The following is a 16686-nucleotide window of genomic DNA, read 5'->3' as shown; positions in this document are numbered from 1 at the left end:
AAAGGTCACTAACAATTAGGGAAAATATAAAATTAGTCCTTATGGTTTATTGTTTACCTAATCTATAATTAGTTTCTTATAGTATCAAAATGAATTCAAAGGTCTCTGAGATATGCAAAAAAAATAATTTAGTTTTTACAGTCAAATTTTGTACGTCTACTAATTTAACAGATTCTGTTAGTGCGACATTGACTTAAATAGGACAAATATTACAATTTATTGGCTTTAATGTTTTACGCTATCATAATCTGTTAAGTCAGTGAATAAAATTTGGTTGTAGAGACTAAATTGCTTTTTTTTTTTTTGCATACTTTAGGAACCTTTGAGTTCATTTTGAGTTAAACCATAATGACTGATTTTACATTTTTCCTTAATAATTATTCACCAACCTTTTTGTAATCTTGCAACCATCTTCCTATATTCGAAAACTATCCACACACATATATATAGTGTAGATCAATTCCCAGTGCCCAGAAAAAGAGAGCCAAAATATGATGGAAGCAGTGCATGAAGACATTGTGATTGTGGGAGCTGGAATTGCTGGTCTTACAACATCCTTAGGACTTCATAGGTACCCACCTTTCCTCTCTCTCTCTCTCTCTCTCTCTCTTTTCATGCTTATTAATTTAAGATTGTAAAGAATGCAAATATATATATATATATATATGTTGTAGGTTGGGAATTCGAAGCTTGGTGTTGGAATCCTCGGATGCTTTGAGGATCACTGGATTTGCCTTCACGACATGGACAAATGCTTGGAGGGCCTTAGATGCTGTTGGCCTTGGTGACTCCCTACGACAACATCATCAAAGGCTTTGTGGGTAAGTAGTACTAGTACTCACCCGCTCTCTCTCTCTCTCTCTCTCTCTCTCTCTCTCTGTATGGACCATATATGGTGTTAATTTGGTGAGCCTGGGCTTGGAAAATATAGAAATATACTTCTACATGCTTTTGGTTTTGGATGCTTCCAATGATTTATTAATGCTTGTACATCTTTTATAACCACCATAACATTATCAATCATTTTTCATTTTAAAGCAAGTAAATAAGAACATCCACACCAGATAACTAATTAACCGCAGAAATTTCTGTGCAGGAATGTTGCTACCTCTACAATTTCAGGACTTCAAACCTCAGAGATGTCATTTGAAGTCAAAGGAAAATAGTGAGTTTTACAGCACTGCCAATGGTGCCTCTATGACTATAGCATAACTAATAAGGGCCATTGTTAACTGCAATGGTAAAGATTTTGAACTGTCAGCACAAGTATGCGGATTAAAAAGAGGTTACTTCATGCAAAATGCAGAATATATAGGATTATTGTCATAATGAAATTGGTTTTTCTGCTAAATAAGATGTCATATATACAAGTATCCAAAGTTTGATCATTGCAAGACTCAGAAGCTGCCAACTGCTAAAAAAGTATTGCTTAGCTTTGTGTTTCTTCAGAATCATTTGTTTCGAGTATATGTAAACTTAGGTGACCAAAGTTTATATAGATGCTGACAATTTTGTGTTGATGTTATAATCATAATTGAGATGTTTAAGATATACATAGGCCGGATAATTGCTGTCTGATGTGCAGTGGAGACCACGAAGTTCGTTGTGTTCAAAGGAAGTTGTTGTTGGAAGCTCTTGCAAACGAACTCCCGAGTGGCACCATTAGGTTCTCCTCCAAGGTGGTCAATGTAGAGGAATCAGGCTTCCATAAGCTTGTGCATCTTGCGGATGGAACCATTCTCAGAACCAAGGTATACTTGAGCTGCATTTTATTGTCGATTTTTTTTTTTTTTTTGACATGAATTTCTTTCGAATTGAAATAGAGGAATTTTAATTATTTAACTTATTTTATAAAGTTGGCATGTATCCTTTAACATGTGAAAAACATTTTGTATTTCTCACATGCTCAACGAACATATATATTAGTCTTATAGTTGGATTGAAAGACTAAACTAGAGGAAATTTATGTCAAAAACGAGCACAAATTCAAATTTTGAGAATTTCAAACTCTAAATACTAAAGTTCATCATTTAATTTATACTTTAAATATTTGTTTTTACGTGTGAGTTCCAATAATGACACATATTTTAACAATCATTTTATTTAAAGTAGATGCCAAAAAGTGGTTTGCTTTCGTCTAAACCGCTGCTTCTTAAATTATAGAGGAGTTGGATAATGACCCCTTAGGTGATGATTTTTTATACTTATTTTATTAAGTAGAAAGCAAAAGTGTGGTTTTCTTTCCTCCTTTTTCTATAGACTATACCACTCATTCCATGACCCTACTTATATTGGAGTGTAATAATGGCAAATACTTTTTCTTTACTTTTTCTTTTATATTTAAAGTGCGTTTGAGATTGCAATTTCATAAGAATAATTTACGTTTTTAAAGATATTGTAAAATGTAAAGTGTTTAGCATTACGATTTAAAAAACACTTAATTTAAAATAGAAAAAAAAAATAAAAAAATCTATGATTTCTATAAACAGGCTAAGGGGTGCTTATTTGAAAAAGCACAAATTTAAACCAAAATCACTATTTCGCATAACAAATATTTGATTAAAAAAAAAACTTTGTAACATGTTTTACTAAACGTCTTTGCGATTTTAAAAACGCAATTGTTCTTAAATTGCACTTATTGAAACCGCAATCCTAAGCGGACCCTTATTCTATTTGTATTGTGTAATTAAGTAGGAAGCCGAAAAGGCAGTTGTCTTCTTTACATTTTACCACTACTCTGGTTGGATGTGTAACCAATCCAATTAAGCAGAGATTAAAATTTTCAGTAAGTTTGTTGTTTGAATCGATAGTTATGGGCTCACCTGTTCGATTAGGTTTCAACAGCACACTAACTTGTTGGAACATGTAGGCCCTACAAAAGCTCTTTCACATTTTCTGTCTGGATTACTACCAATTTGGGTAGCAAATTATAGAGAATTCAAATTCATTATGTAAACCCAAAAAGTGGACGCAGATAAGGAACAAGGCTTTTTATTGCACATGCAAAGAATTATGACTATGAAATCCCAATTAAATTCACAGGACAGGACAATTTGTCTACTGGTTGCGAGTATTATGAAAATCATATTTATTTTAAGGAAAATGCTTGGATATAAGTTTAAAGTTTTACTATAATTTTCTTACATATTGTCAATGAAATGATTAGAAGTGTATAATTGATAAGTTACATTCTTTGCTTAATCATTTAACTAATTGTAAATTGTCCTGTCAGTTTACAAAAAAAAAAAAAAAAAAATTATAATAAAAATTGAAATACCCCTAACATTAATATTCTTATTCTCAATATGTTTTGGAGTATAATTACTTATTAGAGTATCCACTTTGTGAATGGAAGGCGTTGATTGGGTGTGATGGAGTGAACTCAGTGGTGGCAAAGTGGCTGGGCTTCAACAAACCAGCTTTCACAGGGAGATCTGCCATTAGGGCCCGTGTGGATTTCAAGCGCAATCATGGGTTTGGGAACAAGTTCATGCAATTTTTTGGGAAAGGTGTTCGATCTGGTTTTATTCCTTGTGATGATAACACCGTCTATTGGTTTTTCACCTGGACTCCTTCCTCCTCCAGCCAAGGTGCCATTATTCAATTCCCAATACATAGCTTACTTTGATTCTTTGCTTTGAAAGAACAATTTTCTAAGTATTAGAATATAAATAAATAATTAAATTTATTATTTCTTATTAACTTCAGTTTTTGGGACACCTCATAATTTAATTGTTGGGAATTAATCAATTACAAATAGCAGCAGAAAATATATCTCAAGGGCTGAACCCTCATGATTGAGATCGCAATAGTTTTTTCCAAATAATATTGTTTACAAAGAAGAAACCACTAAAAAAGGGCTAGGGTTTTGCAAAGAGAAGATTAGGGTTTACTCTCAAAACCTTTTGAATTTTCTCCTCAATTCTAAATTGTGGGAGAGAGTGTGGGTTCTCCTGCACAAGCCCCCTGTAAATAAGTGTGTTAGTCTTAAGTTAGATTAAAACCTTGTATCTGGATCCCCTCTTATTGGAGGGAAAATTAGAGATTCTCCAATTATCAATCTTGGCCATTCAATATTATTCAACGGCTCATAGACTGTCACGTGTTCTACTTAAGTTTAAATAATAAAATATTGTTTAACTTTTAAAAAGAAAATAAAAATTTAAATAAAATAATAAAAACATATGGGGTGGCCGACTACCCCAGCTGAGCACCAGGGGTGGCTTCGGCCACCTCCAATCCTATGGACCTAGGGGGTAGTTCAACCACCCCCAACCGGTCTTATTGGGGGTGGATTGGGGCTCAACTGGGGTGGCCGACCACCCCATATGTTTTTATTATTTTATTTAAATTTTTATTGTCTTTTTAAAAGTTAAATAATATTTTATTATTTAAACTTTAGTGGGACACGTAGCTTTGGATAATATTGGATAGCCAAGATTGACAATTGAAAAATCTCCAATTTTCCCTCCAATGGGAGGGGATCTGGATCCTAAAACCTCACTCATCCACATGCCACAACGATTCGTTCTCCTTGTGCAATTCAGTCAAGCCTAATAAGATTCTATATGTCCTCAACGAGTAGTTCAATCGGTTGTGAACCACGTCTCATAAAGCGGAGGTCACTAATTTGAATCCTCATTCCCCTTAATTCCCTTGTGTGAACATGTCAAAAAAAAAAAAAAAAAAAAAAAATCTATATCAGCTTGTGGAGTGGGCTAAAGAAAAAAAAAAAAAAATCTAGTTTTAACCGGCTTCTACACGTCATCTCATAACTTGTCATTAACTACCATTAATTACAACTTATTTAAAAAAAAAAAAGGTATAATTGCACTAGAGTATTATTTAATTTGATTGATCAAGAGCTCATTCGGCTTCTTATAATTACATTTGACCATTCCATGAAACATTTATAATGAAATTAAGGTTAATTCAAAACTTATTGTCGCTACTATCTCTAAATATTTAAGCATTTGATTTAATCTCTTGAGTATTCTTATACTTTCAAAATAATATTTCATCGATTAACTTCTTACTAAAATATTATGAGCAGGGGCAGACCCCAAAATTGTAAAATTCTCCCTAGCTAATTTTTTGTTTTAAAAAAAATATATACCCTTAAAAATATATTTTTTGGCCCCCCATTTTTTTTTTTTTTTGGCTCCCCAAACCTAAAACTCTAATTCCGCCCCTGCTCACGAGGCATATATGGGTTAGAATCTCCCATATAATAGTTTTCCAATACATATACGGGGCATAATATTGTTTACCATTATTATGCAGAGAAAGAGATAGAAGATAACGCAGCTGAAATGAAAAGACTTGTGCTAAGCAAGCTAGGAAAAATGCCTGATGAAGTAAGGGCTATTATTGAAAACACTGATTCGGATAGTTTTATATCATCCCCATTGAGGTACAGACATCCTTGGGAGCTTCTTTGGGGAAATATCAGCAAAGGCAATGCTTGTGTGGCCGGTGATGCACTCCACCCCATGACTCCAGACATTGGCCAAGGTGGTTGTGCTGCCTTGGAAGATGGTGTTGTCTTGGCCAGGTGCCTTGCTGACGCGTTCTTGAAAGAACCAAGTGGGGAGAAGTTAGCTGGAAAAGAAGAATGTAAGAGGATTGAAATGGGGTTGAAGAAGTATGCCAAAGAGAGGAGATGGAGAAGCATTGAGCTCATTACTACTGCTTATATGGTTGGTTTCTTCCAACAGGGTGATGGAAAAGTGATGAACTTCTTTAGGGATATATTTGCTGCATACTTGGCTGGGGTGCTGTTGAAAAGGGCTGATTTTGATTGCGGGAAGCTTAGCATTTCCTAAATGCACTCATATATATGCCTAGCTATGTACTAAATATAAGGTATATAATATACCAAGATTTCAATAATAATGGGTGTGATTATCCAGTAACGCATCATCATCTCCTACTTGATCATAATATAATATTAGATAATATAATATTAGGTGATCGATAAACTTAATTAAATATGATTACCTTGACACCAATAACTTTTCCATGTAAACTCTAATATGTGATCCTCCACAAATCAACGTCAAATTGTGGTTGATTTATATATATGTGTGCACACTTTGTCACTACCTTATTTAACTGGGTCCTTTACTATATGCTCCCAACTGCATAGTAGAGGTAATTTTATTTAGCTATATTTCAAGTAAATGACATCAATTAATCTTTGTGATTGGAAAAATAGTCCACACTTGATCGTGGGCAGATGTACCCAAACATCATGTATCACACGCACATTCTCCTCTCTCTCTCTCTCTCTCTCTCTCTATTCAGTTTTCCCTTGAGAAACTTAGGTATCAAAGGCTCTTTGGTCTTCTCAGGGTCGGCCGGTTGTTTTTACGTGAGCTTTTCTTTTTATTTTGCAACAATCCTGTTGTCTAGTTCAACCATCCAAAAATCTGCTCATCTGTATTTTGATGCATTTTTCTTTATTTTGTAAGAAACCCGCTGTCTAGTCTAGCTGTTCAAAAATTTGTTTATCGGTGGTTCTCAATGACCTTTCTCATTATTTTGCAAGAATCCCACCGTCCGGTTTAGACATTTACCCTTGAAATTTTGCTAATTGAGATGTTTGTTATTCACTTCAAAGACATTTTTGGTGGATTTCTTCTACCACATGTGCCAGGGTTGAGAAGGAGATAAAAAGATAACTAATATTAAATCATTTAAATGTTATTCGTATAAATTTTAAATAATATATTTATTATGTGACAATCTATTAAATTTATAAATTCTAACCATATATAAAATCTCTGTAACTTATAAGATTTGTATTTCAAGTCATCTGGACCTTCTTTATTATTCCAGATTTGGCTTATGTGACAAAGAAAATGATGTAGTTTTTTTAATTTTTCCGATATAATTTCAATTTTCTTTTTTTTATAAAAAAGATATAATAAAATCAAATCTGAAAGGATAAAAAACTAGCTGCAAGCCAAATCTATTAGGACAGAATATTTAGACCTTTTGCAAATGCAGTGTGAATGTCCACTTGTCTGTGATGGTGAGTCACGTCGGTCAGTCTCAGACTTTCACTTTTTCCTTTTGGCAGACTCTTGTGGATCGGAGAGTATCAGTGGCTAAGATTTCTTCCCTAACAAAATTTTATAGCCACAAATAGGTGATGTGTCCTTATAATAAAAAATTAAAAAATAAAATAATAAAAAAATTATGTGACCCACTACCCCATTTTTACTATGACCAGAACCTTGATCTAATGACAAAAATATCTTTAATAAAAATTAAAAGGAAAAAAAAAAAAAACAAAGCCAACAGTAAAAAAAACGCAAGAGAATGGTTGAACAAGCCCTAACACTTAGAAATAGTGGCCCGATCACCTTAAGTAGTTCAGTGTGACAAATCCCTGGGTTAGCCGAGCAACCCCAAACAGAGGTTGGAGTGATTGATCCACCTCCAAAAAAATTTTGGCTCAAGCATCCGTAAAGTAGAACTACCCTTTTTTAAAATATATATATATATATATATATATATATATGAAATGAAAAATATTGACATTTTTTAATAATTTAGAAAGGAGATCGATAATAAGGTGATACTTTTTTAGTAGTGGATAATGGATATGAATACTTTTCCCTTACAATTATATATTACAATCATGGCAGCCTTCACCGTCAAGTTGTGGCCTGTTGTCAGCATCAATCATCTACTTTGTCTTCCTCCCGCTTTTTAATAGTTATCCACTAACCTGTTTGTAATCTTGCAACCATTTTCCTATCTTGGACAAAAAATTCATTTCCAAAGTCTGCTGCACTGTATTGGAAAACTATCATATTCACATATATTTAGAGAAGATTTCCCAGCACCCAGAACATAAAAAAAGAAAAAAAAAAAAAAAGGGAAAGAGAGCCAAGATATGATGGAAGCTGTTGATGAAGACATTGTGATTGTGGGTGCTGGAATTGCTGGCCTCACAACGTCCTTAGGACTTCATAGGTACCCACGTTTCCTCTCTCTGTTTTCATGCGTATTTAAGATTGTAAAGAAGGCAAATATATATTTTGTAGGTTGGGAATTCGAAGCTTAGTATTGGAATCCTCGGATGGTTTGAGGATCACTGGATTTGCCTTCACGACATGGACAAATGCTTGGAAGGCCTTAGATGCTGTTGGCGTTGCTGACTCCCTCCGACAACAGCATCAAAGGCTTAATGGGTAAGTAGAGTACTCATCCACTCTTCATTATTGCCATCAACTTTAACATAGAACATGGTGTTTGTTGGCTTCAGTCTCCACCATCAGGATCTCTCTCCCAAGCGTAACCGGATCCTTTTCATTTCATCTTACTCTTTACTCTTTATTTCAAAGTATGGATTTAAAGTTCGTACATTGAAATGCCTTCAGAATTTATATTATTTAAATTTTGAGAAAATTATAATTTACCCCCTATAAGTTGACAACGTTTTTCAATTTGAACATCAAAGTTTCAATTTTTGCAATTTATCTCCACAAAGTTCCAATTTTTTTTTTTCAATTTGATCAATATTATTCCAAAATTTTCATATTGCCCATGATTTTTCTTTTAAAAATTTTTTATGAAAAAAAAAAATTGGGGGTACAAAAATGACCATATGGCCAAAGAGCCAACCCGATTTTTTTTTTTTTTTTTTTTTAATTAAAAAAAAAATTAGGGGCAATATGGGAAGTTTTTGATACAATTGGTTAAATTGCAAAAATTTGAAACTTTGTGGTGTGGATTGCAAAAATTGAAACTTTGGTGTTCGAATTGAAAAACAGTGTCAACTTTAGGAGGGTAAACTGTAATTTTCCCTTAAATTTTTTTAAAATATTTGTCAATATTAACTTCATATATATATATATATATATATATATATATATATATAAAATGTGAAAGTTTAAGCGAGTAAAAATAGATAAATTTAATTATTTAATTTATATTCTAATAAATGCACCGGTTTTAAATCTTGATTATGAAATTGATGAAAAATATTGGTACTTCACATATGTTTGGTTTTAGATGCTTCCAATGATTTATTAGTGGTCAATATTACTAATACGTTATGATAAGCCTCTTTTAACCACCAAAACATTATCATTCTTCATGTTAAAGCATGAAACTATCGAAGTTTGAAAAGAAGGTGTTTGACAGAATGTCAAGCTCATGTATTTGGCTGGAATAAAACAGTCACTCACAATTTGATCTTAGAAATATTCAATTTTATCTTGAGTCCAACTCTATCTTGATATTATCTGTTGGTTGAGAGTTTATCTTGGACGTTTGCTCCTTGTTCTCTGTTTGAATTTTGGGTCCAATAGAAACTGACTTCCCGGTACACCATATAACTAGCCTCTGAAATCTATGTGCAGGAATGTGGCTACCTCTTCAATTTCTGGACTTCAAACCTCAGAGATGTCATTTGAAGCCAAAGGAAAACAGTGAGTCACAGCGCTTCCATTGGTGCCTCTATAGATTTTGAGCTGTCAATTTCTTGGATACATAATAAGGGCCATTGTTTACTGCAATGGTAAAGATTTTGAGCTGTCAAGCACAAGTACGCAGATTAAAGAGAGGTTACTTCATACAAAATACAGAATATAGGGCCTTCTCCAAGCCATTTCTCTAGTTAGAATGTTAAATGATTAAATTTATCATTTTCTATAAATTTAAGCTTCGAAAATAAGTGGTGATTTAATATGATATTAGAGCGAAGGTCTTGAATTTGAACCTTGTCTCCGTCATTCATAACCTATTTCAGTTAAAAATTTCATGTATTAAGCCTCACTTGTTGGCAGAGTGGAATTTTGAGCCCATACGCGAGGAGTGTTATAATATTAATTAAATAAAATTTACCAATTCCTATAAGCGTAAGTGTAGTGAATCAGGGAAAAACACTAGCCACATTTGCACTATCATCCCAAATTGACCAGTCAATTTGGAGCTTACTCACAGTTTCATATAGTAAATAATTAATGTGAGACTTAGCACTCATGACTGTCTTTTATAAACCACTCACTTCATGTGGGCTACTCATCTTCCCAAATTGGGACTGGGTTGCTACTTACTTCTTCTCTTAAACCCCTAACGTCCTTGTTAGGGCCACGTTCATACCGTCTGTAACAACTCTGAGAAAAACGCTAGCCAAATCTGCACTATCACTTCAAAATAATTGGTCAATTTGAAGATTTTATAGAATCACTTATAAAGTCAAGTTTTACTTAGTAAGTAAGCAAAGTAAGACTTAGCACCAATGAGTCAATATTGCTTTCAAAAGTAGAGAAAAAAAACAAAACTTAAAAATATGCTTGAAAATCCGAGTAAATTACACACAAAAAAAAAAAAATCCATAAGCATTCAAATGAATTAAAACATAAGACCTTTAATTTTAGTTTAATTTATATAAATTAGAATAATTTAAAACATTGTTGGTCCGAAAAAAAAAAAAAAAAAAAAAAAAAAAAAAAAAGTAAAAAAAAAAGGTTAAGAAGGATAATTACCTCCAAGTTGAATTTTTAGGCCAATAGATTATGTTTTTGTTAATGTTAGAGAGTGGAGAAAGAGAAAGATACAGATGGAGAGAAAAAAGAAAAGAGGTATTAATGTTGGAGAGTGGAGGGAGAGAGATCTTTTTTTTTTTTTTTTGAATTTAAGAGAGAGAGATGTTGAATGAGAGTGAAAGACTCGGAGAGAAAAGAGAGAGAGAGACGTGGAGAGAGAGGAAAAAAAAGGAAAGAGAGAGATATATGAACCGGTTCAAGAGAGTGAGATGTAGAATGAGAATGAATGACTTGGAGAAAGAAAAGAGAGAGAGAGAGAGAGAGAGAGAGAGAGAGACGTTGAAAGAGAGGAAAAAAAGAGAGATAGAGAGAGAAAAAAAAATATAAACCGTTCAATTTTTAACTGTTCACTTTTTAAAATAATGAGTTAAAAAATCGGTTTACTCTTTAAAAAAATCGGTTTACTCTTTACTCTTTAAGAAGAATAATTACCTACAATTTGAATTTTTAGGCCAATAGATTATGTTTTTGTTAATGTTGGAGAGTGGAGAAAGACAAAGATAGAAATGGAGAGAAAAAAGAGGAGAGATATTAATGTTGGAGAGTGGAGGGAGAGAGATGTCTTTTTCTTTGAAATTAATACAGAGAGACGTGGAGAGAGAGGAAACAAAAGGAGAGAGAGAGAGAGAGAGAGAGAGAGAGACAGAGAGAGAGAGATATGGAATGAGAGTGAATGACTTGGAGAGAGAGAAAAGAGAGAGAGAGAGAGAGAGAGAGAGAGAGCAAAAAATGAGAGTTATAGAGAGAGAGAAAAAAAATATGAACCGTTCAATTTTTAACTGTTCACTTTTTAAAATAATGAGTTAAAAAATTGGTTTACTCTTTTCTCGTTAAGAAGAATAATTACCTACAATTTGAATTTTTAGGAAAATAGATTATGTTTTTGTAAATGTTGGAGAGTGGAGAAAGAAAAAGATGGTGATGGAGAGAAAAAAGAGGAGAGATATTAATGTTGGAGAGTGGAGGGAGAGAGATGTCTTTTTCTTTGAAATTAATAAAGAGAGACGTGGAGAGAGAGGAAAAAAAAGGAGAGAGAGAGAGAGAGAGAGAGAGAGCAAAAAAAGAGAAATAGAGACAAAAAAAAATATAAACCATTCAATTTTTAACTGTTCACTTTTTAAAATATTGAGTTAAAAACTCGGTTTACTCTTTAAAAAAATCGGTTTACTCTTTTCTCTCTAAGAAGAATAATTACCCCCGATTTGAATTTTTAGGCCAATAGATTATGTTTTTGTAAATGTTTGAGAGTGGAGAAAGAAAAAGATAGAGATGGAGAGAAAAAAGATGAGAGAAAAAAGAGGAGAGATATTAATGTTGGAGAGTGGAGGGAGAGAGATGTCTTTTTCTTTGAAATTAATAGAGAGAGACGTGGAGAGAGAGGAAAAAATAGGAGAGAGAGAGAGATGTTGAGAGAGAGCAAAAAAGAGAAATAGAGAGAAAAAAAAATATGAACCGTTCAATTTTTAACTGTTCACTTTTTAAAATATTAAGTTAAAAACTCGGTCTACTCTTTAAAAAATCGGTTTACTCTTTTCTCTTTAAGAAGAATAATTACCTCCAATTTGAATTTTTAGGCCAATAAATTATGTTTTTGTAAATGTTGGAGAGTGGAGAAAGAAAAAGATAGTGATGGAGAGAAAAAAGAGGAGAGATATTAATGTTGGAGGGTGGAGGGAGAGAGATGTCTTTTTCTTCGAAACTAATAGAGACAGAAGTGGAGAGAGAGAGATGTGGAATGAGAGTGAATGACTAGGAGAGAGAATAAAAAAGAGAGAGAGAGAGAAAAAAAAATATGAACTGTTCAATTTTTAACTGTTCACTTTTTAAAATAATGAGTTAAAAAATAGGTGTATCCTTTAAAAAAATCGGTTTACTCTTTACTCTTTAAGAAGAATAATTATCACCAATTTGAATTTTTAGGCCAATAGATTATGTTTTTGTTAATGTTTGAGAGTGGAGAAAGAAAAAGATAGTGATGGAGAGATATTAATGTTGGAGAGTGGAGGGAGAGAGATGTCTTTTTCTTTGAAATGAATAGAGAGAGACGTGGAGAGAGAGGAAAAAAAGGAGAGAGAGAGAGAGAGAGAGAGAGAGACGTTGAGAGAGTGCAAAAAAAGAGAGATAGAGAGAGAAAAAAAAACTGAACCGTCCAATTTTTAACTTTTCACTTTCTAAAATAATGAGTTAAAAAATCGGTTTACAGTTTAAAAAAATCGGTTTACTCTTTTCTCTTTAAGAAGAATAATTACCTCTAATTTGAATTTTTAGGCCAATAGATTATGTTTTGTAAATGTTGGCGAGTGGAGAAAGAAAAAGATAGTGATGGAGAGAAAAAAGAGGAGAGATATTAATGTTGGAGAGTGGAGGGAGAGAGATGTCTTTTTCTTTGAAATTAATAGAGAGAGACGTGGGGAGAGAGGAAAAAAACAGGAGAGAGAGAGAGAGAGAGATGTGGAATGAGAGTGAATGACTGGAAGAGAGAGAGAGAGAGAGAGAGATAGAGAGACGTTGAAAGAGAGGAAAAAAAGAGAGATAGAGAGAGAAAAAAAAATATGAACCGTTCAATTTTTAACTGTTCACTTTTTAAAATATTGAGTTAAAAACTCGGTTTACGCTTTAAAAAAATCGGTTTACTCTTTTCTCTTTAAGAAAAATAATTACCTCCAATTTGAATTTTTAAGCCAATAAATTATGTTTTTGTAAATGTTGGAGAGTGGAGAAAGAAAAAGATAGTGATGGAGAGAAAAAAGAGGAGAGATATTAATGTTGGAGGGTGGAGGGAGAGAGATGTCTTTTTCTTTGAAATTAATAGAGAGAGACGTGGAGAGAGAGGGAAAAAAAAAGGAGAGAGAGAGAGAGATGTGGAATGAGTGTGAATGACTTGGAGAGAGAGAAAAAGAGAGAGAGAGAGAGAGAGAGAGAGAGAGAGAGATGTTGAGAGAGAGCAAAAAAGAGAAATAGAGAGAAAAAAAAATATGAACCGTTCAATTTTTAACTGTTCACTTTTTAAAATATTAAGTTAAAAACTCGGTCTACTCTTTAAAAAATCGGTTTACTCTTTTCTCTTTAAGAAGAATAATTACCTCCAATTTGAATTTTTAGGCCAATAAATTATGTTTTTATAAATGTTGGAGAGTGGAGAAAGAAAAAGATAGTGATGGAGAGAAAAAAGAGGAGAGATATTAATGTTGGAGGGTGGAGGGAGAGAGATGTCTTTTTCTTCGAAATTAATAGAGACAGAAGTGGAGAGAGAGAGATGTGGAATGAGAGTGAATGACTAGGAGAGAGAGTAAAAAAGAGAGAGAGAGAGAGAGAGAGCAAAAAAAGAGAGATAGAGAGAGAAAAAAAAAATATGAACTGTTCAATTTTTAACTGTTCACTTTTTAAAATAATGAGTTAAAAAATAGGTGTATCCTTTAAAAAAATCGGTTTACTCTTTACTCTTTAAGAAGAATAATTATCTCCAATTTGAATTTTTAGGCCAATAGATTATGTTTTTGTTAATGTTTGAGAGTGGAGAAAGAAAAAGATAGTGATGGAGAGATATTAATGTTGGAGAGTGGAGGGAGAGAGATGTCTTTTTCTTTGAAATGAATAGAGAGAGACGTGGAGAGAGAGAGAGAGAGAGAGAGAGAGAGATAGAGAGACGTTGAAAGAGAGGAAAAAAAGAGAGATAGAGAGAGAAAAAAAAAATGAACCGTTCAATTTTTAACTGTTCACTTTTTAAAATATTGAGTTAAAAACTCGGTTTACGCTTTAAAAAAATCGGTTTACTCTTTTCTCTTTAAGAAAAATAATTACCTCCAATTTGAATTTTTAAGCCAATAAATTATGTTTTTGTAAATGTTGGAGAGTGGAGAAAGAAAAAGATAGTGATGGAGAGAAAAAAGAGGAGAGATATTAATGTTGGAGGGTGGAGGGAGAGAGATGTCTTTTTCTTTGAAATTAATAGAGAGAGACGTGGAGAGAGAGGGAAAAAAAAAAGGAGAGAGAGAGAGAGATGTGGAATGAGTGTGAATGACTTGGAGAGAGAGAAAAAGAGAGAGAGAGAGAGAGAGAGAGAGAGAGAGATGTTGAGAGAGAGCAAAAAAGAGAAATAGAGAGAAAAAAAAATATGAACCGTTCAATTTTTAACTGTTCACTTTTTAAAATATTAAGTTAAAAACTCGGTCTACTCTTTAAAAAATCGGTTTACTCTTTTCTCTTTAAGAAGAATAATTACCTCCAATTTGAATTTTTAGGCCAATAAATTATGTTTTTATAAATGTTGGAGAGTGGAGAAAGAAAAAGATAGTGATGGAGAGAAAAAAGAGGAGAGATATTAATGTTGGAGGGTGGAGGGAGAGAGATGTCTTTTTATTCGAAATTAATAGAGACAGAAGTGGAGAGAGAGAGATGTGGAATGAGAGTGAATGACTAGGAGAGAGAGTAAAAAAGAGAGAGAGAGAGAGAGAGAGCAAAAAAAGAGAGATAGAGAGAGAAAAAAAAATATGAACTGTTCAATTTTTAACTGTTCACTTTTTAAAATAATGAGTTAAAAAATAGGTGTATCCTTTAAAAAAATCGGTTTACTCTTTACTCTTTAAGAAGAATAATTATCTCCAATTTGAATTTTTAGGCCAATAGATTATGTTTTTGTTAATGTTTGAGAGTGGAGAAAGAAAAAGATAGTGATGGAGAGATATTAATGTTGGAGAGTGGAGGGAGAGAGATGTCTTTTTCTTTGAAATGAATAGAGAGAGACGTGGAGAGAGAGAGAGAGAGAGAGAGAGAGAGATGTGGAATGAGAGTGAATGACTTGGAGAGAGAGAAAAGAGAGAGAGAGAGAGAGAGAGAGAGAGAGACGTTGAGAGAGTGCAAAAAAAGAGAGATAGAGAGAAAAAAAAAACTGAACCGTCCAATTTTTAACTTTTCACTTTCTAAAATAATGAGTTAAAAAATCGGTTTACAGTTTAAAAAAATCGGTTTACTCTTTTCTCTTTAAGAAGAATAATTACCTCTAATTTGAATTTTTAGGCCAATAGATTATGTTTTGTAAATGTTGGCGAGTGGAGAAAGAAAAAGATAGTGATGGAGAGAAAAAAGAGGAGAGATATTAATGTTGGAGAGTGGAGGGAGAGAGATGTCTTTTTCTTTGAAATTAATAGAGAGAGACGTGGGGAGAGAGGAAAAAAACAGGAGAGAGAGAGAGAGAGATGTGGAATGAGAGTGAATGACTGGAAGAGAGAGAGAGAGAGAGATAGAGAGACGTTGAAAGAGAGGAAAAAAAGAGAGATAGAGAGAGAAAAAAAAATATGAACCGTTCAATTTTTAACTGTTCGCTTTTTAAAATATTGAGTTAAAAACTCGGTTTACGCTTTAAAAAAATCGGTTTACTCTTTCCTCTTTAAGAAGAATAATTACCTCCAATTTGAATTTTTAGGCCAATAAATTATGTTTTTGTAAATGTTGGAGAGTGGAGAAAGAAAAAGATAGTGATGGAGAGAAAAAAGAGGAGAGATATTAATGTTGGAGGGTGGAGGGAGAGAGATGTCTTTTTCTTTGAAATTAATAGAGAGAGACGTGGAGAGAGAGGGAAAAAAAAAGGAGACAAAGAGAGAGAGATGTGGAATGAGTGTGAATGACTTGGAGAGAGAGAAAAAAAAAAGAGAGAGAGAGCAAAAAAAGAGAGATAGTGGGAGAAAAAAAAATATGAACCATTCAATTTTTAACTGTTCCCTTTTTAAAATAATGAGTTAAAAAATCGGTTTACTCTTGAATTTTTAGGCCAATAGATAGATGATTTTTTCTTAATATTCAGAATTATATACGTTTTATTTGTATTGAAAGAAGATAGATGATTTATTTGTTTGCATTAAATCTTTATTGAAAGATTTTGTTTTATTTTGTATGCATAATTTTTTTTTTCTCAAATATTCACAATTATGTGAATTTTATTTGTATTTAAATATAACCTTTAGCATGTCTTTTTATTGAAAGAGTGATGATTGATTTTTTAACATGACTATTTTAGCCTGTAATTAATAAAAAGAAAAAAAAATGAAGATGCGTTTATGTTTTTAAATCAAATATAATAAAGAACCCTGTGTATAGCGCGAGTTATATGCTAGGGTATCTATGT

The 16686-nt window shown here is 32.8% G+C and overlaps 2 protein-coding genes across 2 annotated transcripts; both read left to right on the top strand.

Annotated features, from left to right (window-relative positions):
- The first annotated feature begins 491 nt into the window (after positions 1-491).
- LOC132167548 (monooxygenase 2-like) lies at positions 492-5825 on the top strand. The gene is made up of 6 exons (XM_059578554.2): positions 492-571; positions 675-821; positions 1097-1165; positions 1586-1751; positions 3356-3590; positions 5284-5825. Exons 1-6 carry the CDS (start codon positions 492-494, stop codon positions 5823-5825), a joined length of 1239 nt encoding a protein of 412 aa, XP_059434537.2.
- A 1902-nt stretch (positions 5826-7727) lies between these two features.
- On the top strand, positions 7728-9788 carry LOC132181407 (monooxygenase 2). Its single transcript, XM_088513500.1, has 3 exons — positions 7728-7986; positions 8058-8204; positions 9378-9788. Exons 1-3 carry the CDS (start codon positions 7907-7909, stop codon positions 9448-9450), a joined length of 300 nt encoding a protein of 99 aa, XP_088369626.1. The 5' UTR covers positions 7728-7906; the 3' UTR covers positions 9451-9788.
- The last annotated feature ends 6898 nt before the right edge of the window (positions 9789-16686 follow it).

This window comes from Corylus avellana, chromosome 2 (genome assembly GCF_965113065.1).
Source record: "Corylus avellana chromosome 2, dhCorAvel1.hap1.2, whole genome shotgun sequence".
Classification (NCBI taxonomy): Eukaryota; Viridiplantae; Streptophyta; class Magnoliopsida; order Fagales; family Betulaceae; genus Corylus; species Corylus avellana.
Note: the sequence above shows the minus strand (reverse complement) of the source record. Positions and strands in the feature narration are given on the sequence as shown.

Bases quoted from the DNA above. Each gene is read 5' to 3' on its own strand.
- LOC132167548 (XM_059578554.2), top strand. From the start codon at position 492: ATGATGGAAGCAGTGCATGAAGACATTGTGATTGTGGGAGCTGGAATT. The intron at 572-674 runs GTACCCACCTTT...TATATGTTGTAG, and splicing joins ACATCCTTAGGACTTCATAG to GTTGGGAATTCGAAGCTTGG. The intron at 1,166-1,585 runs GTGAGTTTTACA...TCTGATGTGCAG, and splicing joins TTTGAAGTCAAAGGAAAATA to TGGAGACCACGAAGTTCGTT.
- LOC132181407 (XM_088513500.1), top strand. From the start codon at position 7,907: ATGATGGAAGCTGTTGATGAAGACATTGTGATTGTGGGTGCTGGAATT. The intron at 7,987-8,057 runs GTACCCACGTTT...TATATTTTGTAG, and splicing joins ACGTCCTTAGGACTTCATAG to GTTGGGAATTCGAAGCTTAG. The intron at 8,205-9,377 runs GTAAGTAGAGTA...ATCTATGTGCAG, and splicing joins CAGCATCAAAGGCTTAATGG to GAATGTGGCTACCTCTTCAA.